Genomic DNA, 17,932 nt, shown 5'->3' with positions numbered 1-17,932 from the left:
TTCAACTCTCCACCCCTCGAAAAATCATAAAAAAAAAAAAAAAGAATAATCGGAATCGTGAATCGATAACAACCAGAATTGAAAGGAAGAATCAGAATTGTTAAAATCCAAATGACGCCAAACCCTAATTGTAAAAACGTTTATTGAAACCAGCACAAACCAGTTGATGCTGTTGACCATGAACACTCCGAGCATAGGTGACTTTTTGATCACATAACTTTCCACCAATAATTTACTACAAGAAATAGACACAGAGGTCCATCTGCAGAAAGGTTCCATGTCCCTCAAAAAGCCACGGGTTGAAACAACATTAGAATTATTTTGTATTCACCTTGACTCCAGTCTCCTGCGTTCGCCCTGCTGGCGTTTGCCTCCACTACAGTCGACAACTCATTTATTATCAATTTGAAGATCTTCACTAGCAAAGGAATGTTGGTCCACCGCTCTGGGTCTGCAGAGGAGAAACACAAAAGGGTAGAGCACGAAGCAATATGTTAAAAGCATGCACGTTACATCTCCTAATATCTGTGTGTGGACATAATGCGTTGCACAGATTCATTTACTCTTTGCTGATTTGGAGCGTGTGCGGATGCCGTCTTCAGGGCTGTAGATCTCTTCTCCCTTCACCACGATGTCCTGAAGACGTTTGTCGTCCGTGTTGAGGCCGTGTTGCAGCAGCTTACAGAGAGCCACTGTGCTGAAGGAGAAAAAACAAAAAACAAAAAGTTTAAAATATGTGGCAACAGTGGAGAAAAGAAAGAAATGGTCATTCTGCACCTCTTAGGCTTCGTTTATAGGCTTTAGAATATCTAGAGAGAGCGTTCCTATTGGCTGTTCTACCAATGCAGATACGTGTGCATGTTCCTGCCTACTGTAGCGAAGGCTCAGAGCTGCAGCTAACTAAGGCTAAAATATTAGATCGCGATTTAGTATCATACATTTATGAGCAGTGCAGTACTGTACATAGAGGGAAAAAAATGTGTGAAAGCGCAGCCCACTTTATTGTCTAGGGAGCGGATATTTGCTGTGAAAACAGTGAGAGCTGTCCACATTACCTCAAATTCTGTCATTTGTTTTGCATTCTGCCACCTGCAGCTTTAAAATAAAAAAAATAAAAATCTAGCCGTGAGTGTCGTTAAATTTGGGGATAACCCCACATTTGATAACAGTGTCTCTTGGAACGCATTTATAGTGTTACACTCATCTGTACGTAACAAAAGTGACAGAAAAAAAAAAATCGTGTTATGAATGAGACAAAGAGAACCAGAGAGAGAGAGAGAGAGAGTGACGTTCAAACCCTGCTAACACACAGCTGGCCAATCACAGCGTCAAGTGGGTGTGATTAACTGATTCTCAGTTTTGCAAAGATGGACTGATGGCATTAACAAGCAGCTTATAAACAATCTTTGGCTGGAGGTTCTATTTAGGCTACGTTTACACGTGGCCGGCTATTTTCATAAATGAACATTTTAACCTCTCAGTTATCAAACATAACATTGTGCCAGTTTTCAGAAAAGTGTTGTCTGACCACACCCACACACACCAAGAGCATGCCAAACCTGTAGTTGGCAGTGAAGCTCAAGCCCATGTTAGCCAATCAGAATCCTGAAAACAGCAGCAACAAATCACTTTGTCTCTCTTCTCTTCCTTGGCCGTTTAAACCGGTTTCTCTCAATTTACATGCAAACGAAGGTTTCCAAAATCTCCACTCTGGCCGGATTTTTTAGAAAGACTCGATTTTAGAGGCAAATTCTCCGTTTGTGTGTAAACGAAGGGCACAAACAAAGGGAAATGTCTCAGTTTTTCAAAATAACCATGTACTGTACGTGTAAACAGGGCCTTATTATATATTTTACAAATATTGTAAAAACTATTACTAGGAATGAGCGAGTAGAGCATTATCTGTATCTGTTTACCACATGAATTATCTGTGTCCGTACTCGGACTGGGCCTAACCCGGAAGTGGTCAGATTTAACCCGGAAGTGGGTCTGGTTGTCTTCAAATGGGCGGGGCTTTAACCGGTATGTTATTTTAAGCATGCAATTGATATGGGTTGATCAGAAATTGTTATATTTATTGCTGATTAGAAAACTATTTCCATGACAGCACCAGTATGAGCTTCAGATCAGTGGTGTTGTCATGGTAACAAACGAACTATATAGGCCTACAGTATATAACATAATATAGTTTTGCAACAATAAATAAAACAATGTGGTTGCAATTATTAAGTAAAATGTAATGAACAAGAGTTTTCATACTCAATAATATAACTTCTTTTTTAACTTTTAATTTTTCTATGATCATTTTTTTTTGGTTCTTTTATTTTCACACCAGGTATGTGTGAGTGTGTGTGTGTGTCTGTCAGTGAGTAAGTTTCAGCCGAGTACTCGGCTCATCCCTAGCAATTACTTGTAAATATAAATGATGAATGGAGTGTTGTCTGACCTGACTTTCCCTCATACTGTCCGTAGAAGAGGTGCTGCCTGCTCATCCACTCTGTCATGACAACTCCAGGGCAGGCTTCCCGGTCGGGCCGGGCAGACTGCACAGGAACTCCAACAGAGGCTCCAGCTGGGAGTGAACCAGGTGACCGAACACCATGATCAGAGACTAAAGGAGAGAATAATAACCAGGTTATCAAACCATCAGAAACAGGTTTCGATGGTTCAGCCTGTTGGTGACGTAACAGCCACACATCTAGGCCTGGGCCGGTATGAGATTCTGACGGTATGATAACATTCATTCCATCGAACACAATGGATTTGATCTTAAACACTCTGGGAGAGGGGCAGGGAGAGGGATTTCTAAACTGCACTTTCTCTACTTGACCACTCATAAAAAAACTGCTCATAACTAAGGAACAGTATGACGGAATATTTTAGTGGTTTTGAAACCTTAACTTTTTTTTAAACCGCGGTCTACCTTGAAACGGGTAACCGGCCCAGGCCTACACAGAGCAACATTGTGCCCCTACCTGCATGACACTCAGCGTCTCCGCTTGCTGCATCTTGCTCAGAATTGCTCGGAGGATCTGGTCCAGCTGTTCCCCCAGCTGGGTTCCTGCCCGAGAGATCAGAGTGGACACCAACCTGCCGACGAAGGCGGCTGTGAACTCGGAGGTCCGGGGGTCCAGTAGCTGATTGACCACCTGCATGACGTACCAGAGGCCGCTGTGCCCTTGCTCGTCCCTCCACTGAGCGATCTGCTCGAGGGAGACGGAGACGTAAGCCCGCAGACACTCACCTCCGTTCTAGAGTGGGGAAGGAAAATGGTGAATGGTGATGTAAAAGGAGAATGAGACACGGTTTCTGCAGGTTTACCAAGTCAGTTTTTAAGACCTTTTCAAGACCATTATGAATGAAATTTAGGACCTAAACATTGTCCAAAAACGTTTTTTTCAAGCCAAGTATCACTAAACTTGCACTTTCCCATATCTGAAGAACAAAATCTGTTTCATATCAGTGGTACAATCTGAGAGAATCTTGCAATAGTAACAGAAAAAGCTGATTGGCTGCAATTTTAATTACGTGTTGGTCTCATTTGTAGAACAGCTAATTATTTTATGAAAAGCAAAAGAAAGACTTACAACACCACAGAATAAAAAAATATATATATTTAAAAAGTTCTAAAGCGCTGCGGGGAAATTTCAATGAGCATTGGAGGTAGCGTTACATTGACGTAGGAACATTAAGACTTGTTTATATTTATGTAAGACCTAGAACACAATACTTAAGCAAATTTAAGACTTTTCAGGGCCTTAAATTTTGATTTTGAAATGTTAGACTTTTTAAGACCCTGCAGAAACCCTCATGAGAAGAGAGCGTTGTTTCCACCTACTATAGGTTTTAATCCGCACCAATAATATGTCAAATGTATCCTTTATATTTTCTATTCAAAGCAAGTCTTTGATGAAAATAAATGTGAAGTCACCAAGTTTAATTGATTTTGGTATTTCTACTGAAAAGGAGCTCATGACATTTGCTGGATAACATCATTGTTCTTCTGGTGCATTAATGTGCTTGTATCTTTATTGGTATCACCTGCATTATCGTGTTGTCATCAGTGCGTAAGGTGCACTGTGCTACCACAGGGAACGCCTGGCACACCAGCATATCTGAGAGAGGAGGTTTAGAGTTTCGGACAACTGTGGTCAGGATGTCGATAGACGTCTGTGGTGCAGACAGAAAAAGAGCAAAAGTTTAAAATTCTGTTACGAATCTGAGTGGTAAAAAAATGATGATAACATTGCAAAGCAGAACTAATTATTTGAGTTTGTTCATTTTCAAAATGTTTCATATCTAGATAAATTGAAGTTTCAGATGATAATATAATATGATACAGATAACAATATCAAGGTGCCAGTATCTACTTACAGCGCAGAGTCCAGAGGGGATCTTGTCGGAGGGAGCCTGCATGATGCTGACCAGCGTGGGAATGAGACGCATCTGCATGGGGCCTTGGCAGCCTTCGATCTGTGCCAGTTCCTTGAAGATGTCCTGAGCCAGGGACGCCACCACAGGGTCTGAGGAGATAAGAAGTGATAGGGCAAAAAGAACAGACAAATCAAAACAATGCGTCTCTCTCGGTCTACGTCTTCTCTTGAAAATCTAAAAAAAGGAAGTACTACATCTTGCTAACAGAAAGGGATTCCAGATAATCTATGTAAATATTAGAGACAAGCTGGGAAAATGTAAGTTCCATATCAATCTACACTCACCTATAGGATTATTAGGAACACCATACTAATACTGTGTTTGACCCACTTTCGCCTTCAGAACTGCCTTAATTCTACATGGCATTGATTCACCAAGGTGGTGAAAGCATTCTTTAGAGATGTTGGCCCCATATTGATTGGATAGCATCTTGCAGTTGATGGAGATTTGTGGGATGCACATCCAGGGCACGAAGCCACCGTTCCACCACACCTAACCCTAAACCTTAAGATGCTCTATTGGGTTGAGATCTGGTGACTGTGGGGGCCATTTTTGTTCAGTGAACTCATTGTCATGTTCAAGAAACCAATTTGAAGTGATTCAAGCTTTGTGACATGGTGCATTATCCTGCTGGAAGTAGCCATCAGAGGATGGGTACATGGTGGCCATAAAGGGATGGACATGGTCAGCAACAATGCTCAGGTAGGCCGTGGCATTTAAACCATGCCCAATTGGCACTAAGGGGCCTAAAGTGTGCCAAGAAAACATCCCCACACCATTACACAACCACCACCAGCCTGCACAGTGGTAACAAGGCATGATGGATCCATGTTCTCATTCTGTTTACGCCAAATTCTGACTCTACCATCTGAATGTCTCAACAGAAATCGAGACTCATCAGACCAGGCAACATTTTTCCAGTCTTCAACGTTCCAATTTTGGTGAGCTCTTGCAAATTGTAGCCTCTTTTTCCTATTTGTAGTGGAGATGAGTGGTACCCGCTGGGGTCTTCTGCTGTTGTAGTAAATCCACCTCAAGGTTGTGCGTGTTGTGGCTTCACAAATGCTTTGCTGCATACCTAGGTTGTAACGAGTGGTTATTTCAGTCAAAGTTGCTCTTCTATCGGTTTGAATCAGTCGGCCCATTTTCCTCTGACCTCTAGCATCAACAAGGCATTTTTGCCCACAGGACTGCCGCATTCTGGATGTTTACCCTTTTCACACCATTTTTTGTAAACTCTAGAAATGTGTGTGCGTGAAAATCCCAGTAACTGAGCAGATTGTGAAATACTCAGACCGGCCCATTTGGCACCAACAACCATGCCACGCTCAAAATGGCTTAAATCACCTTTCTTTCATTCTGACATTCAGTTTGGAGTTCAGGAGATTGTCTTGTCCAGGACCGCACCCCTAAATGCATTGAAGCAACTGCCATGTGATTGGTTGATTAGATAATTGCATTAATGAGAAATTTAACAGGTGTTCCTAATAATCCTTTAGGTGAGTGTATGTGTCCTCAATATAACCTTAATACGGAAGTTAAAATTATTATTAGTAGTAGTAGTAGTAGTAGTAGTAGTAGTAGTAGTAGTAGTAGTAGTAGTAGTAGTAGTATTGTGTGAAAGTAGTATAAGTCTGATAGAGGAAGTGGTTAGAGGAGCTATAGCAATACCATTGTTATATTTAAGGAAAATAGCAATGGTGAGGGGGCAGATCTTGTTCTCGGCGCTGGTGGTGAAGGCCGGGTCGACAGTGCAGACAATGCACAGAGTCTCCATGACGAGGGTGAGCACCTCTGAACTGAACTGGGCGGCTAGTTGGACCAGTCCCTCGAGGATGCTGGGGAGGAAAGGCTGAAGGACGTGTGTGCTCTCTGACAGCTTCAGCTGATCACAATACCTGGAGAATGACATGAATAGTAGGCATCGATAAACAGACAGTATCCACCCAACATCGTGTTGATCAGTTAGTAACTGGGGCTGCACGATATGAGGGAATGTGTGATAACGTTGAATATCACAATACCGATATTCCTTGCAATAGCTAAACAGATAAAGTGTACTCAGTTCTGCTGCTTTCAGTATTCTGCTAAAATACATCAAATTGCTTGTTGAATTTAAGACAATGGAAATCATTTCCAACATTTTATTGAACAAATAGAATTGAATATAAAAATAGGCACCACTAAAAAAGAATGACGTTTTAAAGTGCAGTTTTCTACTGATGTTCTCTTTAACTAAACACAAAAAAGTCTTTGAGTGTCTTTCACGATATGTCGCAGCCTTTCGCAATGTGTATATTGCTCCAGTTGATATCGCAATATGATAAAAAATAAGCAATATATTGTATAGCCCTATTAGTAACCCTTTTAACTCTTAAAATGCAGTGTTCCCCGCAATGTAGCATGTTTTCTGGTTACATAATAAATAAATAGCCTGTATGACATAGCCAAATGGTAAATCCCATTTTTGTTTACTTATGTCTGAATTCAATACTTGACAAATAAAAGATACAGAGTGTTTTCTCTTTTTATAAGGAACTGTAGTGCAAAATGAACATACCATGCATCAGAATGTAAAGACTTGACCAAATTAAATAAATATTGCAATTAACCCAGTTTGACTGCCGTTGTTTTATGGCATTCAACATTGCGATAAAAACGATATAGAAACATTACTATAGACATTTTTACATTGTTCTGAAGATAGATATATATATATATATATATATATATATATATATATATATATATATATATATATATATATATATATATATATATATATATATATATATATATATATATATATATATATATATCTCGTCATATCGCCCAGCCCTGATGGTAAATATAAAGCTACAGCCAGCAGCTTGTTTAGCATAAAAGTCGTGAAAAAAACAAGCTGACTCAGTCCAAAGGTCACAAACTCCATCGATCAGCATCTCTAAAGCTCAGTGATCCACATATTACATCTTGTTTAACACGTGCAACATTAAAGTGTAACAGCAACAAGTTGTTGTTTCTCTGGACTTTTTCTTAGCCAGGCACAGCAACTTCTTGTTGCCTGGCTACCTCATGGTGACAACAAGATTCCAGAAAGCCAATGTGTCCGGCTAAGACATACAAACAAGATATAAAATGTTAACTAGCTATCTTCAGAGGAGCTGGCAGATTTTGTTACCTTTGGACAGAGCCAGGTTAGCTTTTTCCATCTGTTTCCAGTCTTTATGCTAAGCTAACTGGCTGAAGCTTCAGCCTTGGATGCAATCATGATCAGCATGTCCAATTTCAAAATGTTTTTTTAAGATGCCTAATAGTTGGTTCAGAATGTATTCAGCCTTATTGTCTTTTAATACTTTCAACATGAATCCTGAAAAGATCCAGGTGTCTTGTGATGCCGTCACAGACTAACTGCTACTGTGGTTTCTGGCTTTCAGATAGTTTTTCATGCTTGCTGTGTTGGAACAAAAAAAAAAAAAAACAAGAACTGTGTGTTTGGGTGTCAGCCCAGTTAAAAACACTGCTTGCTCACCCCCAGATGGCCCTAACCGCGGAGATGCGAACGGAGGGTGGCTGGCTGTCGTGGAGGCCGCTGACGGTGGCCTGGAGGAACTGCTGGATGAGCTCAGGAGACATGGCTGCCGTGAAGCGACTGGCCGCCCACAGAGCCCGGCCGAGGAGGAACGGAGACGCCGCTGCTCAAGAGAACAAGACAGAAGACAAGTAAGAGAGAGAAACATTTATTTCATATTGTGACGTTTGCATTGAATAATTAAATCTCTCTTTTTGAGTTCCTTGCTTTTGAGGAGTTGAGGCACTTAAAGAGGATGGAAAACAATCAGAAAGTTGTGTCGTGTGGTTGATCACTTCTGAGGGTCAGTCTAGGACTCACCTGGCAAGTTGAGGTCAGCGAGGATGACACTAGCCAGGAAACCATGCATGTCAAACTGGATACGACCGTTCTTCACATTCTCTGTGATGATGGTTTTGACAGAGCCGAGGGCCAACATGCAGGCTTCATGGATCTTCCACCTGCATATACAAAAAAATAAATACTTTTCTGACTTAAAAGCGTAGGTATGCAGACATTACAGTAGGAATGAGGAATTCTAAGTAATTGCAACAACACTGTTGGAGCAGCCACATGACGCAAGCCTTCTGCGATCGCACCCCCACCCCTACTCCACAGACTCTCTAACACGGAGAATTAAACATCATGGACTCTTCAGAAGAGGTAATTATGCTGTAGTTTGTATGTCCTCTTTGTCTCCATAGTTGAGCGCTGCTGTTGTCATTCCTCGGCAATGACATCATAGACACATCATTCTACATTCTGCATGGAAAGTCGCCGGACTACTATGTTTTTTTAAAACATAGCCATACTGAGAAGTACAGAGAGTCTTGTGGCGTTTATAGTCTTAGTTAGTATTGTAGCAACTCATTTGGCAATGGCTTTACTGTAACAGACGTTCATCAATATAAAATAGTTGCACACTAAAGCTTTAAAGACCAGACACTGAAATGTAGTCAGATAGTGAGTCAGAGAAGTGTTGTTGTTGAGTCTATCCTCACCAGTGCTCATTGCCACTGTTTTTTGGCCTGCTCTGCCTCCTGGAGATGTCTTGTTGCTGCCGCTGCTAGCGCTGCTGCACTCTCATTCTGAAACTCTGCAGCAACAGCCTGCAAGCAGAAGTCAAAGGCTACCATCATTATACACACTCTCAGGGTGGACCGATGAGCCAAAGAAACCACTGCAAACCTGTCCAGTGCTGTACATTTATGACCCCTGTTTTACATACATGACCGCACTGCTTAGTGTTCCTATGATCAAACACCACATAAATCCCTGTGCATAACGTAAACAACCATTTGCAGTCGTTTTCAAGGACTGGGTCAATATGGTGCAACAGATATATTTTTACAAGCAAAAAAGAGAACAAGGTGTGTTTCTCCAGGACTATGTGTGTAGAAACAGTAAGCATTTTTAGACCAGATTGTAAATAAATAGTGATTGACAGATAGAGACCAAACGCACCCTCAGACACTTTTTTATTCTAAGGGCTCCTGCCTGTGCATGCTAGAAATATGACCGATGCCTATTTTTCACTCGACACGCAAACGTGTTGGAAGCGTTTCCAGGCAAAATAGAATACGAAAACATGTTTATATGTCATTTTGACACAAATACATTTAATAAATGACATTTTGATCTTTGAAAGTCTCTAGGTTTTGACAAAAATGCAGGTATAAATGTAATTTAAAAAAACAAAACAATTTTCAAATATTGCACCTGTCAATACAAATTGAAATTTCAAAATATGTGCAAACACAAAAACATTGACAAAAAAAAAAGTTGAAGAACATGCTATTATTTCATTTTATCAATAAGAAACACATGTGTACAGACAAGGCTAGCAGGCGCCACGCAAAAGAAACACCACACAGGCAGTGTGCAGGGGCCCTAAAGGTGATTTAAGGAAACTCAGTCCACTATACATTTATACAAGATGGGATTTCACCATCAAAAAAAAATAATCAAGAAAGCACACGATGTACCAAAGGAATTGGTTTAATTTGGGCTTTAAAATGTTGCATTCACATTTTCCAAAACCGATTGGTTGGGAATTGTAGGTTATTATCTCACCAGCAGCAGGTCCTGAGCAGAGATCCTGACAGAATAAGAGAAGGTGTCATCATCCTCATCCTCTACAAACTGCTGGGGGTTCGCCGTCCACACTTTAATCTAAAGAAACAAAAGGGCAAACACCAGAGAATCGCAGTCAATATTAAACATTTACACTAATACTTCAATCTATGCAAACAGCCTTTTAACCCTCATGTGTTGATGTAATTCCTCACCTGGTCCTCAGTGATCTGCATGTACAGGATGACGTAGTAGATGAGTTCGGGAAGGGCTTTCTTCACGGTGCTCTTGAACTTGTTGTTCTCCAGCAGCGTGTGGACAAACTCAAAGATGCTGAACACCAGATTCTCAAAACCCAAAACCTCACCTGCGAAAATGAGCCAATCATATCAGAAGATTGAAAGGGTGCTTAAAAAAGTGATAATTTCATAATATGGAAATGCTGCAAACTTTCAAAGACATGTTACATGTTAGCAGTGAAAGCATTCTGCTCACCATCCGAGTCTACGGGGTCATCCACTTCCTCTGTGTAGTTGACTTCTGTTCTCACATAAGTGAACATGTGGTTAAGGAATGCCCTTGCTCTTATTGCTTTAAATGTAATTGAAATGTGGTTCAATCAGTGTGATTCAATCGGAAAATATCAGTGAAGCATGACTTTTTCTCAACATCTAAGTGCCGAGTAAGCGGGTCACGTCCACGCAAGAGAATAATGAGGTGAATTTGTGGTTAAGAGAGGATGTTCTGCAATAAAAAAAAAAAAATTGAAGCTGTTTTCACTTACTGGCCTAAATGATTATTTTACAACACAGCCAGCAGTGGTTATCCCAGCAAGAAATGATTAGCTAATAAGCAGTTTTGGTAAAAGGATATAAAGCTGCACTTTCAGTCAGTGTATTCCAAACAATGGGTAATATCTGCTGCATAGAGGACACCATGGGTTTGGGGAAGTTCTTCACCAACGCTGTTACTGCCTGTGAGAGAGGGAAAGAAAGACAGATTTTTCATTTTTTAATCAATTACAAACCACTTCTCTTGTTTCTTGGGTAAATAAATACCATGCGACAAACACTGTAATTTGTGACTAACTGCAAATTATATTACTAATTAATGTGCTGTCAAACAATTACAATATTTAAGTGCAATTAATGTCATAGTTAACTTGCAATTAATCACACATTTTTATGTATTCCAAATGTAACTTTTGTCCCATTTTTTGTTTTCATTTTAATGCTCTCATCAACATGAACAAATGGATCGGCTTGCTTTGTACAAATGTTTTTTTATTGAAAACAACATTGGCATACAGCCTACTGTAGTGTTCAATTTCACATGTAAAATTCTCACTTGGAGCAAATAATCTCTCACACAATGTTACCCTGTCCATCAATAAAAGGGTGAAAAAATACTTTGTTTGACGAGGGGGGGAGGGGGGATATCAGCTGTGTGCTTGTCCATGAAGTGGTATTTCAGACTGGTCGTGCTGTGATGAGAGCTCAGTACACAGTGCCAAAACACACACATAACTTTGGTCTTATCAATGGAACCGTTTGCCAACCTTTAAAAATAAATCTTATTGACATCTATTTTGGCGTCTCACGGTCGCCATCCACCCATAACGTAACGTTAATACTCTTTGGTCGGCTCGCAAGCCCAAACAAGTATGTACGGCGTGCCTGTTGTTTTGTTTCCGGTCTAGCTAGATCCGGTGTGGTGTTAAAGTTTTTCTAACGTTACTAGTTGATGCAACGGCATGTGAAAGAACTGCAAAGCTTGGTAGGCCAAAAAGAACATTCATCTTGCGACGCCGTTAAAATGGGTTTGCGTTAATGACGTTAACGCATTTAACTGACAGCATTACTAATTAATCAAAATAATATATATATTTTAGGCTCACGCTTGGCAACTAACAACCAAATAACTCTCTCACCTTGAGGACTTCCATCTTAAGACCGCTATCAGACGAGGGTCCGTCAGGCATCTGCAGAGCCAGCACAAACGCTTCTGTGAACTGCTGCACCACGGGAAAGATCAACGCTTTGGCTGCACCCTACACACACACACACAAACACACACACACACACACACACCCACACACCCCCACGGTACAGTGACATTAAAGACACGGTATTGACAAGCTATTCATGCATGTCACTTCCTTTATGTAGAAAATACAAAATATAAATGTGACACAACATGAGGACAATTTCACAGTGCTGTTTTAAATAAATATCCAGTCTATCAGTTTTTAGAAAATTGTCTCTTATAAAGTAAATTATCAACTGCAACACAAATGACTCCTACTGAAGAGTAAAAATGTTCTTTTATATAATGAACTCACACTAAATTTATTATGGAACCATGCATATAATATCTAGGTGAAAATAATAACATGTCTTGTTCTCTCACCTTCTCAAGCTCTTCAATAGCACAGATGAGGTTGGCACAGGTGGTAAATATCTCCACTGCTCTAGATCGGGTACGAATACTGTACACCTGTGCCAGTCAAGGAACATTAAAAGGAAACTTCTCAGACAAACACACTGCAGAACAATTAAAGATATTAGCAGTGACACAAAAATAGTACAGTTCCCACTAGTAGTTGACGAAATGCGTGCATCCAGATAAAAAAAAAAAAGCTAAATATCCCTGACGAAAATTCAACTGTTTTACTGTTTTTTTCTTCTTAAGTAAAACACTGTATTATGCCAAAATATATAGTAACCCTCTTGTTGACCAGTAGTGATAGAGTTGTAGCAATACCTCGGCCATGGTGAAGATCTTGTACATTTCAGGTAAGATGACCGGAGCCACCAGCGGCATCTGTGTATCCGTCACCTCCCGAGTAAACTCTGGACATTAACAGACAACAGGTCGTTACATTAACAAACAGACATTTAAAACACTTGTTCATAGAGTTAATATTTTTCGGGGGGAGGATTTCTGCCTCAAGTGATTACTTCTTTTGAAATCAGAAATAAAAGATGCTAAAAGTGAACCGAGACAAAATTGGACAGGTTGGCAAAAGCAATTTGATGGCGGACAACAGGACAGTTGTAGTGTTCGGATGGACGCAACTTGCATATTTCAAGACTTTTTAAAAACTCCTCTTTTGGCACTGATGATTGTGCTAAAATCATTATTAATGTTAAATATTAACACTGCCTCTGCCCATGGAAAAAGTATATTGTTTCCTGAATGCTTTACTATGAGCACTGAATTTTTTAAATAAAAAACATGTATAGCTTTAGTGTTTTCATGGGTATATACACACACCTGTAAGGACCCTCATTGCCCCGTGCACAGCATTGACGTCACCGCTGACCAGCATCTCCATCAGCAGAGTGAACAGCTGTGGCCAGGCCTCGGGCCAGTCCCAGTGGGCGATGGCCGACACGGCGTACGCGACACTGGAGCGGACTTTGCTGATCGCCTCCCGCAGACCGCTTGGCAGCAGCTCCCTGATGGCGGCTTTAGCCTGGAAGGGGATGACAGGAGTTTGACAACATTTGGCTCAAAAAGCCTACTGAAGTCAAATAAAACTGGTGTGCAAGAATACTTTCCAAAAAAAAAAAAAAAAAAAAAGAAAACTTCTGGCATAGGCCGACAAAAGAAGTTTGGTTGTTTTTTTTGTGAAGTGTAGTTTACCTGATCTGTAGTTTCCGGAGGCCTGAATTTCTCTGACTGGGAACACCAGTGAGTTTCCACATACTGCTTCAGGATGACTGATGCTAACTGCAAACACAAAACAAGACATTATTATTATTATTATTATTATTATTATTATTATTATTATTATAGATATTTGTTAAGATGTACATTAGTGATACAGATTGTACATGTATGCAAAGATAGGGATAAAATTACGACAACACACATGCAAATCATAATCAATAACTGGGACCTTTATTTTACATGCATATGTGTGGCCTTGACATCCTTTGCTCCCTTGCAAATGTCTATTTTTTACACTCACCTGACGGATTGCAAGCGCTCCCTGAGGATCAACTGTGAGTTCTGCCAGATGGACACCAAACTCTACAACATAAACATATCAATAAATTTATAAATGTAAACAGACTCAAGACTATAATCACTGCCAAAAATGCCTCGACTCAATACTAACTTGAATACATTTTGTGTTTATACATGTTATTTTGTAGGGGTTGAAGTTTTTTTTCAATAATTTGTTTTTTTACTCTGACATTAAACAGTATATTCCTGTCCTTTTACCTGGAATGAAATATGACATATGTCTAGGTACGTTGTTGTGAACATGTTAACTACAATAAATGACAACAGCGATATTAACTGGTTCCAAGGCTAACAACACTGCAACCCATGAGCTACTGTATACAAAAGGTAACAGAGCACACTGGTTTGAACCTGGGCTGACAGGCATGCAGAGTGTGAGTGATAATACAGTTCAGGATCAGCATCAACCTCAGCTCTGATCCAGCACGCTCTCACTGGGTTTTACTAAGAGTGACATCAGGCGCCAGAAGACAATGTTAGTGCTGACTATCCTACAGAGCGTCTGCCTTAGAGAGGGGCCAACGTAAAGGGGTGGCCTCGCTGTGACACTGCAGTACGACCGACAGACAGTGTACACTATTAGCCTTTCACCAGTGACCTGAGAATCAAAAGACAGACAATGTAAAGTCTAGTGGAGTACATTCGACAGCTACTATGTACTGTATCCACCTGCCCCAATTGAGATCTTTATCAAACTTAAATACAACAACCAATCACCAGTTCATGTACAAGGTGCTTGTAAATTCTAGTAAAAACTGTATTGAGACCTTTAACAACCATTTTATTGGCAATTACAACTGAAATAGACCAATTGAGTTGCTACTAAATAATAATAATAATAGAATAGGAAAAGGGATTGTTCAACGGTTTATTTGCCAACCAGAGGATACTTAACTGGATTAATTACTTAGAGTGTGATAAGAGATCACATTATTCTAGCCTAAAGATCTTTTCAGGGCTTTCTGACACCTTCGGTCCTAACACTTTTATATTGACTTTAAATAATTATTAACCTGAGACACAAGGTGCCCCATGCTGGTATAATTTAACATTTAAGTTTTCATATATCAATCATTCAAAAGATGGATGAATACAGGTGGAAACATTCATTTTAACTCAATCCACACACAACAGGATCAAGAAAGCTCATTTGAGGCAGTTACTGTAGTAACGCACATGGTCAGATAAGGCACTTTTATGTCTTATGTAGGAATATCTTATATCCAAGAGAATGGACTTGTATGGATGAATGGATGCATCTTTAATGTGCATCCTAATGGTGCTGATGATGCTGGGGGTTGGCAGCCTGTAGCCAGATCCGCGGGAGAAACCACTGGGAGACATCTTCGCGGCAAAATCATTCGTCCCGTGGGTTGCCATAGCAATAGCTGAATTACTTCTGTGACGTCTGGAAGTCGGTTGTTATATGAATGCTGTCGCCCTTATTAAACAGTTAATTCAGGTGGCTAACGGTTGTGGATGTCTGTTGCTGTCATTCCCCCGTTTCCAAGTGACGTTATCGGATTTCAATGCGCTCGAGACCAGGAACTGTGTGTTATAATTGTGTTACATTCCAATAGGACATTATTTAACTACCGGTAGCTAGTTTCCAACACATATGGTAACGAGCCAGAGAAGGTAATTTCCCTGAATGTTTTTCCTGGAGCAGAAGAACAAACTAGCTAGTGTCCACCCTGTTGCTGTGCTGTTGAGGCCGGGGTCCTCACAGTCCCCCATGTGATTAATGTAACTTACTTACGAGCTAACCTTAACGATTAACACTTTTGGCACGGTTAGCTGTGACTTGTCCGGTCGCGTCAGTTTAAGCACGGAAAGGAAACCACTTAGAAGCTCAGGAGAGGATAGCACGTTTTTACGAGCTTTCAGGCTAACTTTGTCATCATCACTAACTTCTGAAAATATGGCCTCTCGGGGGCCAAGACCGTTCCCGGCTAACGTTTCGACTGTTAGCTACTTCTCAGCCTAGCAAAATACAACCAAAGTTAGCACTGGTAAATGCAGCAAACCGCTGTCCGCGTGGAGCTTGAAAAGGCCCACGCCGTTAATTGGTGACAACACCGGATAGCTAGCCCCCGTTAACTCCCTCAAACTAGCGTTCAGAAATTGGCTACCACTCACCCTCTGTCACTTCCAGCACTTTGATCTGCTCCTCCGCGGCGGCGCGCACTTCTTGAACCGGGGACAGGATGGCCGTCAGCGTTTCGATCAGAGCCTCTTTTAGTCCCTGCTGTACCGGGCCAGCGGCCGAACCGGACCGAGCACTACCCGCCGCACTCATGCCTGCTGTGTTTTTACCCGGAGCCCGCTACAGAGTCAGTCCACCACCACAGCCACCCGGGGAGGAGCAGAGAGCCAGAGCATGAAGTGAAGCGCGCCAATGCATGGAAACGTGGAGGCGGGGTTTTGCGGGAGGAAGCACAAACGTTGTCTTCTTCTTCTTCTTTGGAATTTTATGGCAGCCGGTATCCGTAATATTGGGGAATGCTGCCCCCTTCTGGAGCTAGTCTTTTACTATGACACGTTCATCTAGTGAGTTTTTTTAACCATGATGTTGTCCTTCCGGGTCAAAAACTGACAAAACGTTGACATTTTCGTCCCTTTTTCAGACTTTAGTTTTAGTTTTCTCTATCACCACCTTACTACCACTAGTTTTACACTAATTTTGGGAATTCATGGTCAATAACCCTCATTTATATAGAATTATACCTAATATTTGAGTTAAAAAAGTAAAGGGATTTAGAATTATTCTGACTATAAGATCAGAGGAGCATACAGATGAGTTTAGTCAGGAATGAAAGTGATCAATTGGATTTGCAAAGAGCGTTGTATGGAATCCAATCCATTTTTTTGTGGTAATTTGATTAAAAAAGAAACCCATATATCAGAGTTTTGTGACGTTTGCGCACGCATGATAGTTTGTAGGTCCGTCTCGTCTGTTTTTGTTTCCTGCCTGACATTGTGATTTTAAAAACATTATGTTGTAATTGTGTTTTATTTTGTTTTTCTCTTCAGTAAACAATAAGTTTGCATTGCAATGTAAGAACTGCAAAACCAGCATCCATCACCAGTGTGTGTCCTACGTGGAGTTCCAGAGGTGTTTTGGCAAAATTGTGAGATTTGTATTTCAGAGTACTGCTGGTTTTAATTCAAAATGCACTGCAGAGAAATTTCTTTTAGGTATTTAGTGTCTGCTCTCCTCTCCTCGTTTAGCCTCCAGGATTCAGGAGAGCCTACAGTTCACCTCTCTACAGCAGTCAGCAAAACTCCACAGTCTCACAGCTGCTGCCCTTCTGTGAGTTCTATTCATTTCATTTCTACATAAAGAGAAATTTCACCTTAACCGTTCTTTTTTATTTTTAATATGTTTCAAAATTTGCAATTCTTTCCAAGCCAGATGTTAAATTTGTTACATATACTTAGATCAGCAATGCACATGACGGAAAGTTCCATCTTCTCAGCTTAATTTAGTTACCCTAGGGCCAATAGTGCAGTTTTGTTCCCTCGTTTAAATGCAGTGTGTGCAAAAGCTCTAAAGTGAAAGAGACGTCATGGTACAGATGCAATGAGAGTTGTAAAGTAAGCCAGTAATGTGCTCGCTGAAGTCCAAGTGTCATTTTCATTAGTCACAGATCAAAAAGATTATAGAAACAGCATTGATAAGGCCTGAAGTTGATTAAACTTAAATACCTCTCGTTAGAACGTCACACTCACCTGCACTCATGTGTTCTCATGTTGTTTATTGATTGATTGATGACATTTGATTGGCAGCACAGTCAAACCGCACCGACCCTGTGTTTG

The 17,932-nt window shown here is 40.6% G+C and overlaps 1 protein-coding gene across 1 annotated transcript; it reads right to left on the bottom strand.

Moving 5' to 3' along the window:
• Nucleotides 1–206: 206 nt before the first annotated feature.
• Nucleotides 207–16,562, bottom strand: LOC116675776 (importin-9-like). Its single transcript, XM_032507367.1, is given in 23 exon segments — nt 207–451; nt 564–702; nt 2,451–2,509; nt 2,512–2,611; nt 2,976–3,251; nt 4,042–4,170; nt 4,375–4,523; nt 6,106–6,332; nt 7,967–8,129; nt 8,327–8,466; nt 9,007–9,029; nt 9,031–9,114; nt 10,079–10,177; nt 10,294–10,445; nt 10,574–10,632; nt 10,952–11,052; nt 12,009–12,128; nt 12,488–12,574; nt 12,842–12,930; nt 13,355–13,556; nt 13,727–13,813; nt 14,055–14,116; nt 16,253–16,562. Coding segments are annotated over 23 exon segments (2,874 nt in total). The 5' UTR covers nt 16,413–16,562; the 3' UTR covers nt 207–284.
• Nucleotides 16,563–17,932: the final 1,370 nt, after the last annotated feature.

Source organism: Etheostoma spectabile, unplaced genomic scaffold, assembly GCF_008692095.1.
Source record: "Etheostoma spectabile isolate EspeVRDwgs_2016 unplaced genomic scaffold, UIUC_Espe_1.0 scaffold00002243, whole genome shotgun sequence".
NCBI lineage: Eukaryota > Metazoa > Chordata > Actinopteri > Perciformes > Percidae > Etheostoma > Etheostoma spectabile.
The sequence above is the reverse complement of the archived record's forward strand: the minus strand, read 5'-3'. Positions and strand labels throughout refer to the sequence as shown.